The sequence below is a fragment of the Mercenaria mercenaria genome, chromosome 17 (assembly GCF_021730395.1).
Source record: "Mercenaria mercenaria strain notata chromosome 17, MADL_Memer_1, whole genome shotgun sequence".
In the NCBI taxonomy this organism is placed as follows: Eukaryota; Metazoa; Mollusca; class Bivalvia; order Venerida; family Veneridae; genus Mercenaria; species Mercenaria mercenaria.
Genome location: NC_069377.1, coordinates 5,656,364 through 5,682,155, shown reverse-complemented (window position 1 = coordinate 5,682,155; position 25,792 = coordinate 5,656,364). Strand labels below are relative to the sequence as shown.

Here is a 25,792-nt window from a genome sequence, read left to right as displayed (position 1 = left end):
GGCCATGATGGCCCTTTATCGCTCACCAGAGTTGATCTGGCCTACTGACCTAGTTTTTGACCCCAAATGACCTAGTTTCAAATTTACCCTAAAGATCATCAAGAAAAACATTCTGGCCAAGTTTCATATAGATTGAGACGCAACTGTTGCCTTTAGAGTGTTCACAGTTTTCCTTTTATTTGACCATGTGACCTAGTTTTGACCCCAAATGACCTAGATTAAAACTGGACCTAGATATCATCAGGACAATCATTCTGACCAAATTTGATAAAGATCGAGTCATAATTGTGGCCTCTTAGTGTTCACAAGCTTTTTCTTAGATCTAGCCTATTGACCCAGTTTCGAACTTGACCTAAAGATCATCAATACAAACATTCTGATAAAGTGTCATAAACATTGGGTCACAACTGTGGCCTCTAGAGTGTTCATAAGCTATTTCTTTGATCTGGCCTACTGACCTAGTTTTTGATCCCACATGACCCAAATTCGAACTTGACCTAGAGATCATCAAGACAAACATTCTGACCAAGTTTCATAAATATTGGGTCACAACTGTGGCCTCTAAAGTGTTCACAAGCTTTTCCTTTGATTTGACCAGGTGACCTAGTTTTTGACCCAGATTTAAACTTGACCAAGGTCATCAAGACAAACATTCTGACCAAGTTTCATAAAGATTAGTCAAAATTGTGGCCTCTAGTGTGTTCACAAACGTTTCCTTTAATCTGACTTACTGACCTAGTTTTTGACCCTCATGACCCAGTTTCGAACTTGACCTAGAGATTATCAAGATTAACATTCTGACAAAGTTTCATAAAGATTGGGTCAAAAATATGGCCTCTAGTGTGTTCACAAGGCCAATGTTGATGGACGACACACAACGTACACCGGACAATGACCGGTCACAATAGCTCACCTTGAGCACTTTGTACTCCAGCAAGCTAAAAACAGATATTTAGGTAAACAGAAAGATGAACTGGTGTTCTTCACCTGTAATAGTATTTACAGACTGGTAAACATCAAAATGCTTTAAAGAGCAAGCACAGTCTCAGTCATTTATCAAATTGTCACGTAGAACATTCGCCTCGCCCGGAGTTTGAACTCGTGGCCCAGCTTTCCATAGATCTGCACTCTCTCTATTGTGCTAAGCCGGTTGGATTAGGTGATGTTTAAAGACGACAAGAACAATAAATGATGGTCAAATGGAAATAAATATTTATTAAAATTAGTCACACAACGATTTCAATTCCAAACACTTCTGAAAAGTCGGGGAAGGTTGTTTAATGTTAAACAGTTACCATTTTAAGTTTTATTTATTTTTCAACCCTTCATATACATTTATGAAATTTCTATTAATTTAAGTTCCTTAATATACCTTTCTGTTGCTGGTTAGTAAAAAATGATATAGTGCCCAAATTCTTATGCAGTGCAAGAGTATAGCACTCTACTAAAGCTCTTTCTATTCTAAATGTACCTGTGAAACAGATTCTATGTTATTTTCTAAAGACAGGCAGACAGTGATTTATTTAAATATTTACACCTTACAATGTTCACAGATGTAAAGCACTCAGTAAAACAATAATTATTATATATGAATTATTAAATAAGGCAATGATCACAATACTAAAGTATGGTACAGGGGATATTACTCTACTTATATACAACTTGTAAAATAATCATCTCTGAGCACTCTTAAATATACGCTACGTCAGTTATTTTTTGAAGCTTTTTTTTAAGAAGACAGTATTCTGTTAGTTCGTCACCTCAACGCAACAAAGTCGTATCTCTATATAAATTTATAATAAGATACGACTTTGTTGCGTTGAGGTGACGAGTTACTGGTTGTGATAGTTTCCTTTTCATGTCTGTACAAACAGGCCACTCTAAATCCCAATTTTCTTTATCAAAATCTACAGTCAAATCAATTTCCATTTTACAACAGCTGCATCGAGAAAAAAACGTAAACTTCAATCACAATATGGCTTCCGCTGTGTCTTGAGTTGTTGTTGTGGAGACGGTGACATGGACGTTAAAGTGATTGTATCACTTTACACACTGGATAATATATCATAGTAACTGACACTACAAGTTTGTATAAACAATTGTCAAGATCACAGAATGCTCATTTCTCCTCACACCACTCGTTCTCCTTACGCACCTGCAAAAAATATATAAAAGATGTTCATTAGAATGTTTACAACTTATTTTTCATACATGCAGTCCGCAACATATATCTGGAGGGATGGCAGATAACAGGCTAAGCTGTCAGTTGCTCAACCTGAAGGTGCAAATTCAGTCTAGCACTAGAGTAGGCCACATTTTGTGAGGAAACAGTATCAAGCAGTTTTCATAATGCTGCTAATACAGGTGAAAACTTAATTTGAATAATATGAATATTCTCTTTGTTTCTGTATTCCAAATTGTAAGTACATGAATATTTCATGAAAACAAACCAAAGTAGTATCATGTGACAATTTAAGTAGATACATATTCTATTTGGAATTTTGAATTTTAAATACAATGGACCCATTGGCACCTTATAAAATATCACATTACTATACCAGAGTCATAACTTCAATGATGATGGCCCTGTCCAGAATTCCTCTCTTTTTATGCACTTAGATAATTTGCATAATTCCACCAGATAATGAAAGAGGGAGCTCAACAACCAAGATTTCCTATCCAAACTTCTGACAGACAATGACCTATCTGATCCACTTCTCAACCCCATCTATTCACGAGGGAACACACAAATAAAAAGACACATGTTAACTGCAACCCACCTGTTCTTCTTCCGCTGGAGTAAAGTCATTTTTGATATTGAATGTTTTCCTAATCTCCTCGGGTGACTTTCCCTTGATCATGTTGGCAACAGTTTTACATGTTACATCTAACAAACCTTTGATATCTAGGTAATTTGCTGCCTGTAACACAAAGAATACATAGCCCATATATGATAGCCCCATACAAAATAATACATTTATTTAATACCCATATCATAGTCCCATACAAAATAATATATTTATTTAATACAGACTAAATTTTTCAAAAGACAGTCCAACTCAAAAAGATGTGTTAGTATTTATAGACTGATACCTTGTTAAAATGTTTATCAAAGCTTTCTCTGTTTAATATATGTTTTGTTTTTAAACTTTCAAGATGACGTATTTTTGATTAACTGAGGATACTGGTTAACCGGCAAGTGATTCTGCCTTTGCGACCAGCACAGACCAAGATCAGCCTGCGCATCCATGCAGTCTGATCATGGTCTGCACTGTTCGCTATTCAGTCAGTAAATTTTCAGTGAATACCCCTTTGAATAATAAGTGGTACTGCCCAAATTGACAGGCACATTTTTTCAATTATGCATAAATTTCACGACAAAGTTTGAATACAAGAACAGCTTACGAGGATAAGTTCAAAGAGTGTTCCCTGATCAACTTTAAGGAATTCAGCATCCCATGAGCAGATATCATCTGTTCTTTTCTCCTTGTTCTCATCGTCCTCGGGCGGTGGTGGGTCATCCTTGTGGTATGTGCACCATTGTATTACCTGTATACACATGGAATGATAGTGCAATACAAGTAAATAACAATTCTATACAGAAAACACAGCAAAGAAAATAGAAAAATGCAATTCAAATACTATAGATTGGGTAATAACATTTATATTCATAACCGTTTTACTATGCTGACATTCACAAAGTGGCACTGTAATTTGAAATACTAAAAGAATATTTATCCACAGAGGTATACCAAACTACAGAGTGCAAATTCTTATCAATGCCTGTTTGCTGTCTATCAAATAGCAAAACTAGAAATATATTCTGCATGCCCATGGGCAGAATGTCGAGCCTGCCAGCACCTTTGGCCTCTAAGTGTGACCTTGACCTTTGACCTAGGGACCTGGTTCTTGCGCATGACATTCCGTCTCATAATGGTGAACATTCATGCCAAGTTACATCAAAATCCCACCATGCATGAAGAATAAATGCTCCAGACAAACTTCAATTTGACCTTTGACCTCCAACTGTGACCTTGACCTTTGAGATAGGAACATGGGGTTTGCGTATGACATGACACTCCTTCTCATTGAGGTTAACGTTCATGCCAAATATAAACAAGACTGGTCCATGCATGTCAAAGTTATGGTACGGACAGTTTTCAATTTGACCTTTGACCTCCAACTATGACTTTGACCTTTGAGATAGGAATATGGGGTTTACGCATGACACTCCTCATTGAGGTAAACATTCATACCAAATATAAACAAGATTGGTCCATGCATGTCAAAGTTATGGTTCGGACGCACGCACGGACGAATGCACGCATATACACCTACCCGCCAGAAGTGAACTATAGATATTGAGCTCACTGTAAGAAGACTCGACAATAAAATGATGCAAAAATAACAATTCAATACAAAGAACAAAGGTAAATCTTGTACTTTTAAGCAATTTTCAAATTCTCTTTCAGAATACTAACTTGACTTATTGTTGACCTGGCTGTAGAAACCTTTGGATATTTCATTGGAGTTTACATTCAACTGCAATGGACTGACCATTAAGAACTCATTTTCACATTTTATTACAAAAAAATCACTTTGACTACGTAGTCATGTTACTATTGTAAGTTTGTTTGAACTTTTTATCTAAACTGCCCACCAACATCTGATCCATATTATAGGCAATAAAACAAGAAGAACCTTTATCATATTTCGTCTCAAATTTGTTAACTGAAAACTTGGTAAAAACCAAACTAGAATTTTTCTCCTCATAAATCCATACGCACCTTTTTCAGTATTGCTGCATTAACATTTGGAAGAGGCACAGCTTCTTCTTCATCTTCATCCATACCCAGATCTGCAAGATCAAATACAATGTAAACTGTTTCCATAGTTTACTCAAATACTGTTTGTTATGCTGTGAAATCATTTAATTCTGTGGACAAGAAATTTCAAACTTCACCAAACTGTCCATTTCATGGGGATATGACTTTGTGAATTTTGACCTTTGAACATAAAACAAGAACTGTAGGACTACAGCACTTGACTATTCAACAGGCTTGTTACTAATGAAGGAAAACTGAATGCATACAAAAGTCCAAAAACTCGAAAAAGGGACATGATTTTGTGAAAATGCAAAATAAAGTTATGGAACATAAGCACTACAAGTCAGTTCATCACAGCAAATGTGTGTGACATTTCAATCCATTTCTACAAGTGCTTACTGAGACACCAGCTTACATACAAAATCATTACCAAATCAGGACGACGACAAATGGGCACGTGCAGTAACTCTACCTATTCTTTGAAAAATCAAGCTAATGAATAGAAATGACCTTTTTTGTTGGGATTGACTAAACCACAAAGTCCATGAAAATAAGTACCTAACGAATATTAATAATTTTACAGTATACAATTAGGCCTTTTTTCATCATTTTCGAATGTAACCTGCGCCTGTGGAATTGGAAAAGCAATACTTTCCTGTAAATAACTCATAACTCATTAACAGGTTGATGTTTCTTTATCATTTATTTTCTGAAGGACAAAACAAACAAAAACACGGCCTCCTCTGATAACTCTGGCTCATCATCATATCATCCTTAAAATCATATTTCTCATTCACAGCAGAGCTTGCATTAGGATTCAATTTCAAAGAGTCAGGACTGTCTAATATTCAGATTTCGAGTCCTTTTTAATTTTTTTAGAGTCCTAGAATTACTTTGTACAATGACCCTTATCTTCATCATCATCACCATCATCATCATCAGTACTATCATCGTCATATTTAACTGGTTCAGAACAATGTGTACATAAGAGCTTACAGAAAAGGACCAGTTGAATGATAAGAAAACATTATATCTAAAGTAAACTATTTTATAGTTTTAAGGTAACTTGACATGAACAACCAAGATGTCGTCAAGAAATTAGGGTTGGTCACATTATTTACTCCTAGACAATATGCAGCTACAGAGGTCTAAAGATGCATTTTAATCATTTAACACACACATAAACAATTGTAAAAATGCATTTAATTTATAAAATTATAAAATCAAATGTTCTGAAACTCACCATGAAAACTAGTCAATTTTTGTGCGCATTTTGCGGAAAAGTTATGTATCCAAACTGAAAATAATTTATATCCTCATATCTTTGAATATGTCCTTCAGACCTGGGGTAATTAAAAATGTAATTGTAACTAATTGCAATTAAATTACATTTCCCAAGTAATTGAATGTAATTTGTAATTGTGTCATTTATCAATTACATGTAATTGTAATTTAATTAATTACAGAACATTTTAGGGTGTAATTGACAATTACATTTCAATTACTTTCCAATTACATGTTACAATGCTAATCCAGTTTGTTGAACAAGTAGTATATATAATTTGTTCAACAAACTGGATTATTATTTTGTGTTTATTACCAGTGACACTTCACTTTAACCTGCTAATATGCATTTCATAGCTGTGAAAAATAACAATAGAATATTATGGTAGGTGTTAACCCCTTGGACATAGCTCCTTTGTTCTGATATTTGTTTCATTAGAACCAACTGGTAATCTTTGATGATGTTTGTCACTATGTTTTTGGAGAAAATTATCAAATTAGGATTTGGAATTGTTATTTGCATAATTATTATTAAGATTTTTATTGGAGCAAAAATTGAAATGCTTAGCATTTAGTTTAGTCATTTTTTATCTGTGATAAAAATGTTTGTATTAAATGATATAAACAACATAGCATTTCACAGTTCTAACAAGATAAAAAATTTAATTATTATTGTAGTCATTATGAGCATTCTACAGTTTTAGTGACATAGTTATTCTAGGATGACTCATGAATGTTTTACAACTTATTTTCAATGTGGTCCTTTGGATAACTTGTAGTGTCAAGGATAAAAACTTAAAATATATGTTTAAAATGTAAATGATTAAATACTGAACTAGACTAGTTAAATTTGAAACATATTGCAGAACCATGATCCTATAAACTTCAGAGAAATTCAGACCTCAGAGAATTACCTGACTACATGCATCTTCTCTAACCGAATTCTGCTAGACGAATTCTGCTAGACGATGTATTAACTATTAATTAGGGCTGACTTGTAGCTCCTTTTGCAATAATATTAAAGACAGAGTAATGTTCTCCCGCAAACACAGATTTTACTTTGAGCTTAAATTCAATTTTGAAGTAACTGAAATCAGTTTACATGTGGATTATCATGTTTGTGTAGTACAAAGTAAGAACTTTGCTGCAGTGTTCATGTAAGAAGTACCACATTTGGTATTGTAATTGAATGTAATTAATTACAATTGCCCATGTAATTGTAATTTAATTAATTACATTGCTAAATTGCATGTAATGGTAATTGTAATTTAATTGGACATTTCTCAATGTAATTGTAATTTAATTAATTACATTTTAAAGTAATTGACCCCAGGTCTGATGTCCTTCAGGTGCTCCATCTATGAACAAAAGAACTTATCCTCTGAGTTTTATGCTATTTGCTCTGGAATTTCATCAGTAAATTATAAATTTCAATATTTTGTTGCAAATAAATAACAAGGGGCTATGCAATTCCAAAAATATGTTTATCGTAAAACTCATGCAGTCCTATGAATGGAAAATGAACCCAAACATAGCTGATTTTGGGTATATTACATTATGTTTTATGACCCTTTCATGTTGAAATGAAGAAATCCTCATCTAAACTGGCTCTATATTTTTTGGGAGGCAACAGAAAATCAAGAAAATGTACTTTATCAATTACATTAAACATATATTAATTTATTATGGCCTAAGATCCACGCTTTCCATGAGATTTCCATGCAAGTCAGTAAAGTTTTGACACTGAGGGATATTCAAACAGTAGCAAACACATTTTAACTAGGACACAGATTGAAAAGATTGTAAACGTTTTATAAAATTTAAATACAAACATGTAGAATTACTAAGAAATGAACACATCACTGAAAACTCTTAATATGTGAGGATGTAAAGTCTCAGAAATAAGGACAAAGTAAACTTACATGCACTTTGAATTTTTTTTAATGACCCTCATACTGCAGGCAGGTTTCAACTTTTTAGGGTGTAAAATATAGAAATTTATAATTTACTGATGAAATTCCAGAGCAAATAGCATAAAACTCAGTGGATAAGTTCTTTTGTTCATAGGTGGAGCACCTGAAGGACATATTCAAAGATATGAGGATATAAATTATTTTCAGTTTGGATACATAACTTTTCCGCAAAATGCACACAAAAATTGACTAGTTTTCATGGTGAGTTTCAGAATATTTGATTTTATATTTTTATAAATTAAATGCATTTTTACAATTGTTTATGTGTGTGTTAAATGATTAAAATGCATCTTCAGACCTCTGTAGCAGCATATCGTCTATAGGAGTAAATAATATGACCAACCCTAATTTCGTGACGCCATCTTGGTTTTCCCTGTCAAGTTACCTTAATATAGGTATAACAACAGTCAGCATTTCATTAAAATCAATAATCTTACTGTTCTTCCTCTACATAATGAAAATCCACAAAAAAAATCTAAAGTACATTTTTATACACTTGATGAATTATGTCAAATTACATCAGTCACCTGGCAATGTCCAACCAGTTAACTTTCATCCCACATCAAAGCACTGCTGGGAATCACATGATCAAAATAATCTCTAAACCAAAATAAATTTATGAATAATATTGGATAATGTTGAAGAAACTTTTGCTGAAAATCTAAAATACTGCCTATCATATGCCAACATAGATGTATCCTAAAACTACAACGATTTCAATCACAACCACCTTCTGATTATCAGGAACACTTCAAACTAGAAATGTGTCCATGGGACACAGATGCCCCCACTACATGACATTAGTCAGGGGCCAGAATACTGAATGTATCCGGATGCGAAACCCCAGGTGCACAACTACACATGCTGACCAACATTCCTGTAAACATTGGTGATTCTAGGTCAAATACTTTTGAGGCTATGCGCGACACAACATTAAAATGACCAATTTTTTACTAAGTCAGGGGCCATAACTCCTACAAGACTGGATGAATCCGGACGCGAAACCCCAGGTGCAAAACTACACATGCTGACCAACATGCCTGTAAAGTTTTGTGACTCTAGGTCATATACTTTTGGAGCTAGGCACGACACAACATTAAAATGACCAATTTTTACAAAGTCAGGGGCCATAACTTCTACATGACTGCATGAATCCGGACTTGAAACCCCAGGTGCACAACTACACATGCTGACCAACATTCCTGTAAACTTTGGTGATTCTAGGTCAAATACTTTTGGAGCTATGCGCGACACAACATTAAAATAACCAATTTTTTACTAAGTCAGGGGCCATAACTCCTACATGTCTGGATGAATCCGGACGCGAAACCCCAGGTGCACAACTACACATGCTGACCAACATGCCTGTAAAGTTTTGTGACTCTAGGTCATATACTTTTGGAGCTAGGCACGACACAACATTAAAATGACCAATTTTTACAAAGTCAGGAGCCATAACTTCTACATGACTGCATGAATCCGGACTTGAAACCCCATGTGCACAACTACACATGCTGACCAACATTCCTGTAAACTTTGGTGATTCTAGGTCAAATACTTTTGGAGCTATGCGCGACACAACATTAAAACAACCAATTTTTTACTAAGTCAGGGGCCATAACTCCTACATGTCTGGATGAATCCGGACGCGAAACCCCAGGTGCACAACTACACATGCTGACCAACATGCCTGTAAAGTTTTGTGACTCTAGGTCATATACTTTTGGAGCTAGGCACGACACAACATTAAAATGACCAATTTTTACAAAGTCAGGGGCCATAACTTCTACATGACTGAATGAATCCGGACGCGAAACCCCAGGTGCACAACTACACATGCTGACCAACATTCCTGTAAAGTTTTGTGACTCTACGTCAAATACTTTCAGAGCTACGTGCGACACAACATTTTCGGACGGACGGACAAGAGCAAATCTATATGCCCTCCCCCAAGTGGGGGCATAAAAACTGATACTTATTATTTTCCTTAGTGTTTGTAATTACAGGATATCTATCATTATTGTCAACTACATGATAATTTAACAATTTTCATTAGTCACAAACTGTCATGATAGGCTATGTTTAAATTTCATATCTTATCATGACAGGAAATTTATTCAATGACATGTTCTTTAAAATATAACTTTGATCATGTGATTCCCCACACAAAAAGAGCAATGCCGAAAAGCAATAAAGGAAAAATTTCCGACACTGCTGATAGCCAGTCTCTTTGAAGTTTAACTGTACATGTGCATGTTTATTTCAGGCTATTCATAAAAATGTGACACAGATCTATATCAGTTGTAACCTAAATTAAAATAGGAGACAGATTGAAGAGTTGTTTTATTTTTTAATACTGAAAAAGGAGGATTTAATTTTCAAAAAAACTAAAGTAAGTAGCAAATTTATTACTGATCGGAAAAAGGTTTTTAACCTTGACTTTGAAAAACTAATTTGCAAATAAAATTTAGTCATTTATTTTTTGTGCTGAAATTGTCGATATCATTGCGAAAATTAGTTCTATTGTCTTCCAACTTCGGAGCAAACAAAATCCGAGCTAAATGCATGTATTTTTTATTATCGGCAATTAGCACCTTCTCAACATGTCAATTAACTGATCTGAATTACAGTTTCCATTTACGGAACTCTAACAGTAACACAATCAAACACAATGCTTTCACACTTCAAACATGACATCTAAAGAAATGCGACAGTCTTTAGGAGGCTGTTAATCCTCAAAGTTAAACCGCAATAAGTTACGGGGCGAAGCTAATCACATCATTAACTGAAGTTACGTCATGGTGTATTGATTCTGTCGTCCTTTGAAAATTTCGAAAGTGTACATAAAAATGGTGGAATGTAAAATGTAATGAAAAGTGTACACAACTGACATATATCTTTTCCGCAGCCTTAACGTACTAAAACATATTAGCGTCTGATGGCCTTTTCACGCTTCCGTAGAAACAACATTTATTAAACGAAACTTATTTTGAAAATATTTCTGAAATGTCCAGGTCTGCAGCTCTCAAATATGGTTATATCTTACATCTGAGGCATATACTGAAACTCTCAGACAACATCAAAAATGACATTTTGAGTGATCTGATGAAGTTCCAAAATTATCAATGTACCTTGTGGGATTTGTGTTTATCAAGAGCTCAAATATCTTTTCGTAGATTAAAAGCTGACATGCTGTACTAAAGCCCAGGTAATTTCAATTCGTAATAAAGTACTGAAAATTGACTCCCCAATAGCAAACAAGAGGGCCATGATGGCCCTATATCGCTCACCTTTTATCATTGCACTTGAGGACAAGAAGGTAATCTGTAAAAATATTTAAGTCCAAAGGACACAGGGCGTTCGGTTGACCCGAGGTCCCGGGTTTTGACCCGCAAAAATCGAGAAAAACTCGTATTTGACCCGCATAAATTACGCCACGTGCGTCGGCTTGACTCGCGGTAATTTAGTTTGATGCGTCTCAAGTCCGATAGTTCTGCCCCCTGTCAATCAAAATCCCAGTGAATTTCAATATTGTTCGCCGACACAAGCGGAAATATGGCAGTAGGCGGAGCGTCGTATGTTAATTAGCTACCGACAGATGTCAGTCACGCCACGCGCCAAATGACACGTGATTATCTCGCGGTTTGTATTTAGTACAATATGCCTTGTCATTATCAAAAGTGTTTATTGATCAATGTGTAAAAGTTACTTGATAAACAATGCAGCCTTAGATTAACGTGTTTGTACCACTTGTTAATTATTTTGTGTGCTCGATACGATTACATGAGCCGGTCGGCCGTCACGGTCTATAGCAAATTTATTATCATTGCCGAGGCTTTGTTTGGGCCAAAACAAATTAAATAAGCAGAAATTATACGTGGTAAGATGAGAAAATGAAATTTAAAACAGTTATTTTTTCAAGAATTTCAAATGTTACTTTCGTTTTCCGTATTTGTCACTCGTTTTCGAGACCGCCATTTTCGGACATTTTTATCATTTCTTACAAGATTTTTCTAGTATAATCTGAATAAAAAGCCAATAAAACGTCTGCATATAAGAGATAATATGATCACTGTTGCCAAAGCAGCTCTTATTTAGAAGAATTTGCTGAGAATAAAATCATGCAAAGCACCAAACCCCACCCACTTTTCAGGCAATGTGCAAAATAAGACAACTAAAATATGAATTGCTTAAGAAAATCTGTTATGACTAATGTACTTGTTTCGGATAAAGTCTGTGGGTGTTGCATTAATAACAGTATACATGTAGCTTGACCCATGAAAAGCTGATCTTGACTCTTGAAAATCTGATTTTGACTCTTGAAAATTTAGGCTGAAGAGTCAATGACTCTTGAGTTTCAGAAGCTACCGAAAGCCCTGGGACAGGAACAACAATGGGAAGAAATTTAACCAAAAGGAAAAAACAATTCTTACAAGGTACAGATATGTCAAAATGCACCTAAAAATTGGAGGTACCATCCATGTTGTACCACAGAAAAGTGGTCTCGGTTTTTCCCTACGGCCAATAATAAAAAAGTTCCAAATATAAGCTATTTATAGTAATGTAAAAGGGAAGTAATTAAAAACAAGAGGACCATGATGGTCCTGAATCGCTCACCATTTCCCACATGACCCAGAGTATCAGTCTTCGAATTTGGCACTAGTCCGAAGCCCGAGGCTAGTAAAAACCTAGATCGGACTAGTATTTGTCTCTAGGTGACTAGTCCGCGAGGCTAGTAAAAAAAAATCGAGAGAATACGTATAAAATTACCCAAAAAATCCATAGCGTGAGTTTTCTACGGTGTTTATTTCACGAGTGTAGATATTACGCGCACCGGCGGAAATAGACTGGTTAAGCGTTCCTTTTCGCTGAATTATCCTTAGCGAGAAGCAAAAGGAAAACCAGTCTGTTTAACCTAGCGTGACCTTTACCTTACGAAAATAGAAAGGTAAATTTGTAAACAAATGTTTCAACTAATGTATACACCCGGGGCCATCCCGGAAAGGCCAATAAGCGGCATTTATCCGAAAAGGAAAAAATATCCGCAAAAAAAAAGTATGAATCAAAAAGAACGCGGAGCTTCCAGCCTTCCTGGGAAAAAAGTTTTCCGTGGCTTACTTACAATTCTGAATCTGGCAAGATGTTTTGCACCTTTGTATTAAAACATCAAACGAGTGTGTTTTTACCACCGGGTGTTCTAATTTCAAAGTGGAAACACTAAACGCTCACCAGGAAAGCCGTGGACAACAAAAGGCTGCTGGTGAACATCATGCAAAATCTGCCCCCACCCACTCCAAAACGAGTGAGGCAGCAAATTGCCTGTTAAAACTCAAGCAAAATGAGTATCAAAAATTAATTATAAAGTTTAGGACAGCTCATGCCCTTGCTAAATCACACCAGAGTTTTAATTTCTATAACACCATCTGCCGGTTAGACAAGGTCAAGGGCTTAGATGTGGGAAAGAGTTACTTAAACGACAAAGCAGCAGCCTCTTTCACTAAAGCCATTGCCGAAGTTACTAGGCAAAAAGTGCTGCAGAAACTTCGCCAGTCACCTTTTTTTTCTTTTACCATCGATGGAGCCACTGACTTTACCGGAGAGGACTTGGAAAATATTTATGTCAGAACTTGTATCCAGGGGCAGATACAGGATACATTCCTGTATATTGGAAGCGCTGAGTCTGCAACAAGTAGAGACATTCATAACCTGATATTAAAAGTATTCGAAGAATATGGAATTTCCGATGTTTTTGAGAAGAGGCTTGTGGGATTTTGTGCTGACGGAGCCTCCAACATGCAAGGTGCGACTGAATTACCATGTTGTTTCAGTTTTAACGGGCAGATTTCTGCCTTGCCTGTTTGATTTTGCCAAAAGTCGAGTATAATTAAATAGATCTATTTATCACAGTCATGAAATATCACAGTTTAAAAGTATCACATACGTAAAAAAAAGCATTTATTATACATGTTATAGAAGTCATGTAAAAAAGAGATCATGATGTAACAACAATTTATATAAATTAACACATTTTTAATCAATCTCAGCAAATAAATGACATAAAGTGGTAATGCACTGACTCTGACATAGAACAAAGCATCAGAATTTTTTTTTTCTAAAAAACCTGTTTGTATGTCTAATTTGATCAGGGTTTAACTTTATATTAAAATCAATTATTATTATTCACCCAAAATATTTGTGAATATCTTTGGTTGACAATTATATTTATTTCAGGCCTCAAGTCTGGACTAGCTGCACTGATACGGGAGCAGCAGCCATACTGTATCATTACCCACTGTCTTGCTCACCGGCTTGAGCTGGCTTTCAAGGATGCCATCAAAACATCATCAACCAGCAAACTGTACGACAAAACCTTGACGCTGCTGATTGGGCTGTACTATTTGTATCGTAGAAGTCCAAAGATGAAAAAACAGTTGAAGAATGCATTTACCACAATGGAGATCAAACAGGTCAGTGCAAAAGATAAATGAATTAAGTATAAATACCAGTATGCAAACAATTAAAAAGGTTATATTTTCTTAAAACTGTTAACTTCTTTTAAAAAGCTGTAAAAATTATGGGATTGATAGAATCAAATAAATCATGCACATTTTTGAACATGAAAGTACTTTTTTGTGTTTGTATAAATATTTGTGTGTACATGGAGTTTTCATTCCATTAATTTCAAACAATTTCTCCATCTGTTCCTCTACAGGTTCTGCCCACGAGGATTGGTGGTACGAGGTGGTTGCCCCATATGGAGCGAGCCATCAACGCTTTTTTGGGTGGCTACAGGGCTATCCGAGCTCAGCTCGAGACCGGATCTCACAACAATCCAAAGGCAGAGGGACTGGCGAAATTGGCATCAGATGGACACGTGATCATCTACATCCTACTACTGAAGGTATTTTAAACATAGTTAACTTTTGTTCCGTCCTAATCATATGCCTTTAACTTCTTAAGTGACAAGGGCATAGTGGCTGCTACTGGTCTCCAACAAGTATAGATTTGTTTTTGCCTGAGATGTAAACTTTTCCATGAATTTTGATAAACTGGTGAGTGGTCTGAAAGGTAGTGTATGACCTCTAAAGACTTTTATATACTCCCAAGCAAAGACTTTCAGAGTAATGTGTCATATGCTTCTTCTTTTTTTAGTCTGTTGTGCGGCATCTCCAGAAATTGTCCAAGTATCTGCAGACTACAGGACTTTCCTTAGCTGATGCTTATAATCGAGTGGCTGCAACCAAGACAGTCCTGCTGAATATGATGGGCAGGTTAGCATAATTTCTAATATCATTAGACACCACATCCAAAACAAATTATAGGTTAGGTATTTACACAATGTAATTCATTTTCATTCAACAATGATTTTCATTACGGCCTTTGTAGAGATGATGAAGCTGCCTCCTCAGTTGTCATGACTAAGGAATTCCAGTGTGAAAAGGTACGCTTTAAAGGAAACCCCTCCTCTCCATCAAATGCGAAACTAACCAAAAGCATCATTGAAGCTCTCGATAAACGCTATCCAGAAACTTCACCCATCATTCAAGCAACACAGATCTCAGCATTTGAAAGCTGGCCCATTCCTGGATCGCAGGAAATTTCAGGTTTTAAGAAGTTCAGTTGTGGTTCAAGTCGATATGTTTTGTTAGATGTTTTGAGTTTATATGTTGATTTCTTATTTTCTTTTCTAGTTTAGGCCACAGAAAGCTAATTACGATCCTCATCCTCCACTGTCATCTTAAAGTATTTGAATTTTTAAGTTTATATTTTGTCTTCAAGGGCCTAATTTCCTTTCAAATAATGTTGAATTTAGCAGATTTTTAAAAAAAAATTAACATGTCCAAAATTCAAAAATAAAAAACAAAACAGCCATGTTTACAATTGTTGTTTATTTTCATGCTCTGCTGTTTATTTTCTCATTCTTGTACTTTCTTTGATTTCTTCCCATAATTTTCTTGACACAAACACAAGTATCATTATTCTAAATTGCGGAAGAATATTACAAGGTAAACTGCAGCAAAATAAACAGGATTTTTAAAGTTCACATTCACAATTGTTTTCTGTTCACTGGCAGTATGTTCATTATATAACCTAGTTTCTTTTTACCCGACTTCAAAACAATTCATGAAAACAGTGTTGTATTACTCATTGACAGTTAAATTTTGTTCATTTCAGATTTTGGGGACAAAGAAGTGTTCACCTTAGTAAACTATTTCTCAACACAGCTACAGAATGTGGCTAAGGATATCTCCATGGAGGATTACATGGACGAATGGCAGATTCTGCGATCTCTGGTGTACAAGAGGTAGGCATCTTTTCTTTTTCATGCATTCCTCTTAAATGCAGGTTATCATTTCAGCAAAATTATATTTCTAAGAGGTAATAAACATTACTAAGCACGAGAGCTGTTCAGTTTGCATTTTGGGATCCTGTATGCTCTTTGAATGGATAACATAGTTTAATGTTGAATTTTGCTGCTTCATTTTAGGTACGCTACTGAGCTGCAAAGTGGGACTCTGACATTGGAAAAAGTTCTTAAGGGTTTGGCAAGTCAGAAACTGAATAATGTCACCCGGGTGCTGGATCTCTTGGGCTCATTACCACCAACATCCGTGAAAAATGAGACCACGTTCAGTGCAATGAAGCTCATCAAAACCAAAAGAAGGGGGAGACTTAATGACGATACCCTGAATGACCTAACGGTAGTTGTCCTTGAATCTCCAGATATTGAACAGTTCAATCCAGATCCAGCAATCCAATACTGGATGGTAAGAGTTTTATTCATGAAATGTTATTACTTACCCATGATATTTGATTAAACATACATTTGTAAGTTTTTTTTATCTGACCGCTTTTATATATAGTTAGATAGATGTTAATCTAAAATAATAACTTTGTAAACTTATTGATTTCGCAGATGACCCCCTCTGGCAGGAAAAGGCGACTTCAGTATGAGAGGGCTGCCACTACCACTCCCCAGCAACCTGTTCCAGTCGTGGATACCATTGTGAATCTGGCGGCAGAAGTTCAGGAGGATCGCCAGATAACCAGTGATACTCAGGAGGACAGTCAGCAGGTCAGTCAGGAGGAGGTCAGTCAGCAGGAGGACAGTCAGCAGGAGGTCAGTCAGCAGGTCAGTCAGCAGGAGGTCAGTCAGCAGGAGGTCAGTCAGCAGGAGTTCAGTCAGGAGGAGGTAAGTCAGCAGGAGGAAGTACAGGTACAGTTTGAAACTGTTTCAATTAAATAATTTAGAAAATAAGTGTGATGAATTAATAAATAATGTTTGAAAATTAAATACTATTATAAATATTATTTTGCCAAATCAATACAAAAATATTTAAGAGAAATGTCTTGCTTTTTTCAGGTGATGAATCCAGCCTTTCTATTTGACAAATATGATGCTGATGATGGTTATTCCTCAGATGAGTCAGAGTGTGACATGAGTGAGGATTATGTCACCTCGATGCTTGAAATGTTCTCTCGTGAATAAAATGTATAATGAACCAAAATAAAAAGAAAAGAACCTTGTTTTGCAGTTATGTTCATATATTTGCATATGTATGATAAAAATGCAATAAGCAATATCAAACAATATCACACAGAGTATAAAAATGACACCAAACAAATAAAAAATACACCTTTAATAATTTACTGTTCGGACTACCAAAATTCCTTTCGGGCTAGTAAATTCTGCTATGTTGGTAGTCCGGCTGGCTAGTACTTTGAGAGTTTTTCGTGAAGACTGGAGTATGACGTCGTTTTTTCCATTATTTGACATAGTGACCTAGTTTTTGAGCTCATGTGACCCAGTTTTGAACTTGACCTAGATATTATCAAGATAAAAATTCAGACCAATTTTCATGAAGATCCATTGAAAAATATGGTCTCTAGAGAGGTCACAAGGTTTTTCTATTAAAAGGAAGTCCACACGCATACATTTAGACTGGGTGACCCCTGCGCGTGACCTCTGACTATCTACGAATCCAAATGTGGCTTTTCGTTTTCAAGTTGAGCATTTCTACTTCCATTTTTTATTACCTCCTGGAAATAGCTGAAGGTTGAGTAACGTCATTTTCTGTGTTGTCAAAAACATACATATGCCTGGCGAGATTGCATAAATATGTGCTGGCCGTCCTAAGGATATTGGATATTAGGGGTTTTAGAGGTCAAGTCATCCTGTGAAATTAACTCACCCGGTCAGGCGTGAAGGTTTGATCTCGACCGATCTGCAAATCACTCGACTCGGGCTTCGAGCTTGTGGTTTAAGTCGAAGACTGCACTGAGAAAATTTACAACCTGGCCAAAAAAGAAATATATTATCTCGGCAACTTAGCTTAAACTTTATTGAATTTGAATACCTTCCAACATAGTTTTTATGGTGACAGATTGTTTGGCTATCTCTACATCCACCTCAAACACCTCTCCATCTGAACTCTGTAGCTTTATGTTTGGCATCTGAAATAAGTACCACAAACTATATAATGGTTCAATTTTTTGTTGGGTTTGAGTAACACAAACACAATTTAGTTCATATGGCAACTTTTTCAGCTTTTGATGGTGGAAGAATGCCCAAGGTGCCCTATCCAAACAAAATAATGGAAAAAATGACCAAAGCTATCCTGTTTGTGTGTGTGTGTGTGTGTGTGTGTGTGTTCAGATATGTCTTTTTCAAAAAAAATTTCAGTCGTATTAAACAATGGTGTCTACTTGCAGCAGTGAGCACAATGCCCAACTTTATAATGCTGTCTCAAAGGAATATCACGCAGTAGACACGTGACATGATACCCCACCCAGTCACATTATACTGACACCGGACTGACCAGTCCTGGCACTATCCTCTTAATGCTGAGCGCCAAGCGAGGAAGCTACTAGTACCATTTTTTACGTCTTTGGAATGACGCGGCCAGGGATCAAACCCACAACCTCCCGCACTCAAAGTAGGCGCTCCACCACTAGATTACCGAGTCGATCATGTACACCCAGGCCCTTTTTTCATCAATTTGGGAATGCCACCTACACCAGTAGAATTGGGAAAAATGCTCTCGGAAATTGTCTTAATTGGGGGGGTTTTTTCGGCTGTTTTTATAGCTGTTATTCAGTTATATTCCCAATGCCAAAAAGTATGTGTTTTTCCCAAAACGAGTGCAAAAATTCCTAATCTACATTCTGAAAAAAATTTCATCAAAATTACACAAAGACTGACCAAATTATGGACAATTTTGTGATGGAAGTATTTTAAAGAGGTTGTACAATGTGAAACAAGTGTATGAGAAAGTGCTTAAACACATCCGTATTATATCCTATGGCACTAAATATTTCCCAATTTGGAACATTTACGCGTCAAAATTCCCAATTTTGGGGGTACATGCTATGTTCCCAAATTAGCTAGAAAAAACCCTGTGGACAATGGTGGAGAGAGAAAAAACACATGAATTTCAATTAAATGCTGAATATTTTGAAAAGAATAGCTGCTTTCTGTCTGATATACAGAAAACAACTACTAAATTTCAATCCTTTAAATTGGAATGCAGGAACAAGAGCTGTCACAGGAGACAGCGTGCTCGACTATTTCAATGCTGGATAGTGAAACTGGGCACATCTGAGGAAACTGGAGTGTTTAATGACTCCACTGGTGGATGAAGATATTGCACAATAGCTCGAGTCTGTGTCAAAAATATTACGTTATAAGAGAGATAAAGATAAAATATATCAAAACACTAAATAAGTATAATTCTAAGCAAAAAGGGGGCATAAAGCTATAATTCATAAAATATTGGTGCATGAGTCATACACCTTGTGTCATATAATATAGGTGATGATGTGGAACAACTACTTCAAGTTTGAATCAAATCCATTTAGTAATTACTAAGATATAGCGAAAGTGCATCAAAACTTTAACCTGACATTCTAAATAAAAGTGGGGGATAATTCATTAAATATTGGTATCAGAGTTATGGACCTTGTGTCATATGATGTGGGAGATGATGTGGAACAACTACTTCAAGTTTAGGGCTGGGTACCGCCTTGAAAAAAATACCACGGTATACCACGGTTTTTTCCTAATTACCGCGGTATATACCACGGTATACCACCATATTTATCGTAAGACTTACAGCCATGGTAGTGGTCATAAAAATATTGAAAAACTCTCAGAAATACTTAATTTATTATGAGCAACAAAGAAGACTAGTTACTTGACTAGAATTAAAGAAAAAAATACACTGGAATATTAACTTGACTAATGACTAGTTAGATTAATGACCCTTAGTATTTTTTACTAGCGTGTATTCGTCGGAAGACGCCATATTGTCTCTAGGGAAGCACTGGGTCACATGTATATAGGCCGCGCTTGTTTGAAGTTCGATTCGTGCACCCGTTTGATAAACCAGTAACGTTTATGAAGGCTTCATCAGATCGTTTTCAAACAAAAAATAAAAAATTTCGACAACATTTTCCATACTATTTATTTCTTTTTTAATACGTGCAAATACATACTGGGATATTTTAAACTATCATCATTTAAACAAGAAGTCGGGACTTGCCGAATTTACCAGACTCAAAGTAAAAACAAGTGCGCCCATGACGTCATCCATCTATACGGAATAATCTGGAGGTTTTCGAAGGTTTTGATTGGGGATCACGCGGTCGATCATACATGTTCGCATGTTCAATTGCACCATTGGGTGGTTATTTTTGGAAACTAATAATAGTAGCATGGGAATTCCAGAGAAATAAATCGGAAAATCATGCATGGTGTCAATTGCTGTTACGGAAGGCTACATTATATAGTACATAGACAATGTAAATTAAAAATAAACAAAAGTAGGGATAATGTTGATAAAATACCGGTATTCCCCGATGGTACCGCGGTATCGTACCACGGGAAGATGGTACCACAGTTACCGGTATACCGGTAATACCGCGCACCTCTATTCAAGTTTGAATCAAATCCATTTAGTAATTACTAAGATAGAGTGAAAGTGCATCAAAACTTTAACCTGAAATTCTAAGTAAAAAGGGGGGATAATTCATGAAATATTGGTGTGAGAGTTATGGCCCTTGTGCCATATGATGTGGGTGATGATGAGGAATAACTATTTTAAGTCTGAAACAAATCCATCAAGTAATTACAGAGATAAAAAGAAAAAGTGTAAAAAAGTTTAACCAAGGTGGGGATGCGGAAGGATACCAACGCCGGGTTGAGTAGGAGAGCTCTCCATATTCTTCGTATAGTCGAGCTAAAAATGAGTCGGCTTTCCGCTACACCCTAAAGCATCGTCGCACCACGTAATTTTACGAACACCTATTTCGACGCCATTTTTGTTTTGACCTCGTTCTCGATTAACTCGGGGTTTCCGATGACGTAGTTACTCGGTGTAATGACAGAAAACATCATGGTTACTTTTACCGATAAACAAGAGCTGTCCGTAAGACAGCCAAGCTCGACTATTCGAAATATTGTCCCAGAAGCAGGAATATATTACCCAAAAAGGTTAAATATCAAAAGAGTTTTAAGTTCAAAAGGGGACAAAATTTGACCAAAATGCATATCAGTTATGGGACTTGCTGCTATCAACTAGTTTTATAACCCCGAAGGTACATGTGAAGCTTCAGTTCAATATCTGCATTAGTTTTGGAGATAGAAACCTGCATGTAAAACTTTAACCAGAATTTTCAAAGTCCAAAAGGGGGCATAATTTGCCCAAAATACATGCCAGAGTTATGGGACATGGCCCAGTGAGGTTGGTAATTGATCTAGAAAAAGAAAAAATAAGTTTCAAATCCATATGCCTTTTAGTAATTGCTGTATGTACTTGAACGCAAAACTTTAACCAGGATTTTCTAAGTCCAAAAAGGGGAATAATTTGCTCAAAATACATGTAAAAGTTATGGGACTTGATCCAGTGAGGTTAGTAATTGATCTAGAAAAAGAAAAAATAAGTTTCAAATCTATATGCCTTTTAGTAATAGCTATATGTACTTGCACGCAAAACTTTAACCAGAATTTGCTAAGTCCAAAAGGGGCATAATTTGGCAAAAATGAAAGTCAGAGTTATGGGACTTGATGCTATCGACTAGTTTTATAATCCCGAAGACACATGTGAAGTTTCAAATCAATATCTGCATTAGTTTTGGAGATAGTAACTTGCATGTAAAACTTTAACCAAAATTTTCTAAGTCTAAAAGGGGGCATAATTTGCTCAAAATACATGTCAGAGTTATGGGACTTGACCCAGTGAGGTTGGTAATTGATCTAGAAAAAGAAAAAATAAGTTTCAAATCTATATGCCTTTTAGAAATAGCTGTATGTACTTGCACGCAAAACTTTAACCAGAATTTTCTAAGTCCAAAAGGGGGCATAATTTGGCCAAAATGAAGGTCAGAGTTATGGGACTTGCTGCTATCAACTAGTTTTATAACCCCGAAGACACATGTGAAGTTTCAAATCAATATCTGCATTAGTTTTGGAGATAGTAACTTGCATGTAAAACTTTAACCAAAATTTTTAAGTCCAAAAGGGGGCATAATTTGGCCAAAATGAAGGTCAGAGTTATGGGACATCAGACAGTGTGTTTTAAAAAAGCAGAGTGATTATTTATGTTCTTAGCCCCTTATGTTCATGAATGTTAAAATGTTTTCAGATTTATTTATATCATTTGGCATTAATATTGATTATCTACTTGCATCTGCTTTTGTGTCAAGTTTTATTGCAGCATCCATGATAGTTATGGTGTAGCACATTACTTACAGTGATTGCACAAATATTTAAGCCAATCAAAAGCTCCGTAACAAGTATCATGTAAGATGCGTCGAAATAGGTGTGTTAGAAAAAAGTATGGCCGACCACACTAGTTGTTGTTTACCTTTTGATTTCTGGCAGTCAGTTGTTTAGAATAACATGTTATTGGTATGATTCAATGCATAAAAGGTTAGTGCACATGCAACATCTAATAGAGTCACGTATGTTACTGAATGAAAAAGTGCGGCCATGTTGCTTGTTATGTGCGTCGAAACTGGTGAGTCTGGGACACTTTATCAATCATGATATAAAGCATCCCATTAAGGCATCGCCCACAGTGGCAGCCATATGACTCAGAAGTTTACATGCAAATTTTCATAAAATAAAAGATGACTAAGTGGTGACAATAAAGTCAGTAATTTTGTCATAATAATGTTTTAAATATCTATGTGAACATATGCAAGTAAAAGGATGTGCATTTCACTACCTGTATTATGCCTTTATTCGATATTTTTCTCTTGCCAAAATGACAAAATTTTGCAATTTTATGTGCAGTCAAACTCAATGTATATTCAATACATTTAAAAGATAATTACAGCCAATTGTAAAGCAGACCGTGAAGAATAAAGTCTAAAGAAATTATTTTGAAATTTTACCTGATTACTGAATTACACACAAAAATCCCAACACCATCAATTTATCCAATTTGTGTTATCTGTTTACACATAATTTACATGTATATAAACAGGTGATATTATAGGATTATGTACAGGTTTACCTGGCTACCTGTGGTCAATAATGCATGTACAAACAACATTTTAAATTAAATTTACATGGGGTTGTCTTTTTGTGTCTTATGCAATAACCAGGAACAATTTTGACAAAAATCCGTAAGAGTTTCCAGTATACATATTGTACTTTGAAATGAACTAAATTTTGTCTTTGTAATATTTTTTTTTTGAGTTTGATTGCACATAAGATTTCAATATTAAGGGTAAACTTTCGGTCTAAACGAGACTCAAACATTTTACAAGCGGCATATGTACTATAAAATCATCATATGCTTCTTATGTTGATGATAATTTGACTGGCTGTTACGGCTTTAGTGCAATTTTCAAGAGAAAAATACTTGGCCTGAAAATATGAACTGATACTGATTTGCAACTGTGGCGATGCCTTAAGCCGAACGAGTAAGGCTAGACTAAGAACTCCAGCAAAGGTCTTTCCTCGACTGCCCATGTGCAGCACAAAACCTGTACTTAAAAAACATTACATCTCATATACTCACCATATCTTTTTTTTTCAACACAAACACAAAATTTTTATTGTTAAATTCAAATTTAGATATGATCCTTGCTAAAGTGGTTGAAAACTGACTAAGTTCTGTCTATAAATGAAAGCGATGATACACAATGACGAGCAACTTCAAAAGCGGACGAATCATATTTTACAACACAAATCATGATTAATTTGTATATAAATAGTAGTGACTTTTTTTGTTTAGCGTCCGCCATTTTGTTGGCAAGTAACCACAAGCTTTTCAATTGCCGTGTCCTCAGATTGATCATTTTAAAGAATAAATACATCCAAGAAAAGGTTTATAAGCGAGCAGACATGTATTTTAATAATAACGAGGGCAGAAATTCCTTATAAAAGGTCACATTTACCTTTAGAATTTAGAATATTTGGGATCTTCTGCACGAGTGTAGCGCTACCTAGTGGGTGTCCCTTTTAGCTATACTTGGAAAATTTTGTTGGAGCTATCCGTGACGAGGTATAAATACACTAAATTTATTTGGAAATTACTTCCCTTGATTTATCTTTCTCGTGAAGGTAACAGTAACAACAACAACAAAATGGCTTGTTCCTGAAAGACATTTACATTGCAAGACATATTTACCGGAGATCGAGACGACATCGATGAGTTATTGCGGCCGGAAGGCTTCGAAATTAAGATCAAGATCAAGTATAAACGTTTTCTGGGAATGCTAAAATGGAATGTGATAGTTTAGAGTCAGCATTGCAGCTGTTAAGGCTGCATTAGCTGAACACAAATAGCAGATTAGCTGCATATAAAACAACAAAAGACTTTGGACACGCCGGTTCATATACACTCACTGATAAATACTGGCACAGTCATGAAAATCCAAACTGGGTCCGAAAAATAACACCTAACAATATATATATATATATGTATAGGAAACGATCCAATATGTAAAATACCGGACTGTCCGAAGCGCATTAGCGCTGAGGACCGTCCGGTATTTTACATATTGGATCGTTTGAGGCTTATATCGTACTTAAAACATTGTTTTTATGACATAACCAATAAAACAATTACGTATAAACCATTGACGTAAAATATTCTTAAATTAATTCGGTTTTTATTCACTTTTCCACATTTATTAACAATTGCTATATGATTATGAAATACTCTGTTGATCCTCATGACTATTTTACGCCCGTTTTTCTCATAAATTATAATACACGACTGCGTTTTTTCTCGGGTTTCTCGCCTTCGTAATATTGGACTTTCGTTAGCCCGGGATTCTCGTGATGTTATTAATTGTGTTAACACATGTACGGAATAAGTAGTAGTATTATCACAAGTGGCGGCGGGACCCTTACGAAATGGTCAAAAAGCTGCGAATATGCCGCGAACATACCTATTCGCAGGAAGTATTCGCGGGATATTCGCTGCTACCGCGATCATGCCCCGATTGGTTTGATACTAGTTCGCGGAATATTCGCAGGAAGACCAATGATCGCGGCATGTTCGCGATAAGAACTTTATAGAAGATTATAATCTTTTGGTAAACTGTTACTGAAGAACTTCTATAAGAGAAGGTAATTGTAGATCAATTAATTTGTAACATTATCTGTAAGGTCACAGTATGAGTCTGATAAGTTAATTACAACCAGATATTCTGGACATGTTTAGAAGGAAATCTGTGTGCATTACAGACAGT

At 35.7% G+C, this 25,792-nt stretch overlaps 2 protein-coding genes across 2 annotated transcripts; one reads left to right on the top strand and one right to left on the bottom strand.

Moving 5' to 3' along the window:
* Positions 1-1,830: 1,830 nt before the first annotated feature.
* Positions 1,831-24,577, bottom strand: LOC123537153 (S-phase kinase-associated protein 1). The gene is made up of 6 exons (XM_053528875.1): positions 24,491-24,577; positions 18,442-18,538; positions 4,788-4,858; positions 3,406-3,549; positions 2,781-2,921; positions 1,831-2,155 (listed from the first exon to the last, which is right to left on the bottom strand). The coding sequence occupies exons 2-6, from the start codon at positions 18,536-18,538 to the stop codon at positions 2,120-2,122; spliced, it is 489 nt and encodes a 162-aa protein (XP_053384850.1). The 5' UTR covers positions 24,491-24,577; the 3' UTR covers positions 1,831-2,119.
* On the top strand, positions 15,238-17,611 carry LOC128545857 (uncharacterized). The gene is made up of 5 exons (XM_053528874.1): positions 15,238-15,354; positions 16,259-16,388; positions 16,572-16,851; positions 17,001-17,276; positions 17,448-17,611. Exons 2-5 carry the CDS (start codon positions 16,336-16,338, stop codon positions 17,571-17,573), a joined length of 735 nt encoding a protein of 244 aa, XP_053384849.1. The 5' UTR covers positions 15,238-15,354; positions 16,259-16,335; the 3' UTR covers positions 17,574-17,611.
* Positions 24,578-25,792: the final 1,215 nt, after the last annotated feature.

Bases quoted from the DNA above. Each gene is read 5' to 3' on its own strand.
- LOC128545857 (XM_053528874.1), top strand. From the start codon at position 16,336: ATGGAGGATTACATGGACGAATGGCAGATTCTGCGATCTCTGGTGTAC. The intron at 16,852-17,000 runs GTAAGAGTTTTA...TTGATTTCGCAG, and splicing joins CAGCAATCCAATACTGGATG to ATGACCCCCTCTGGCAGGAA. The intron at 17,277-17,447 runs GTAAGTCAGCAG...TGCTTTTTTCAG, and splicing joins AGGAGTTCAGTCAGGAGGAG to GTGATGAATCCAGCCTTTCT.
- LOC123537153 (XM_053528875.1), bottom strand. From the start codon at position 18,538: ATGCCAAACATAAAGCTACAGAGTTCAGATGGAGAGGTGTTTGAGGTG. The intron at 3,550-4,787 runs GTGCGTATGGAT...ATGTGTATACAG, and splicing joins ATGCAGCAATACTGAAAAAG to GTAATACAATGGTGCACATA. The intron at 2,156-2,780 runs GTGGGTTGCAGT...TATTTTTTGCAG, and splicing joins CTCCAGCGGAAGAAGAACAG to GTGCGTAAGGAGAACGAGTG.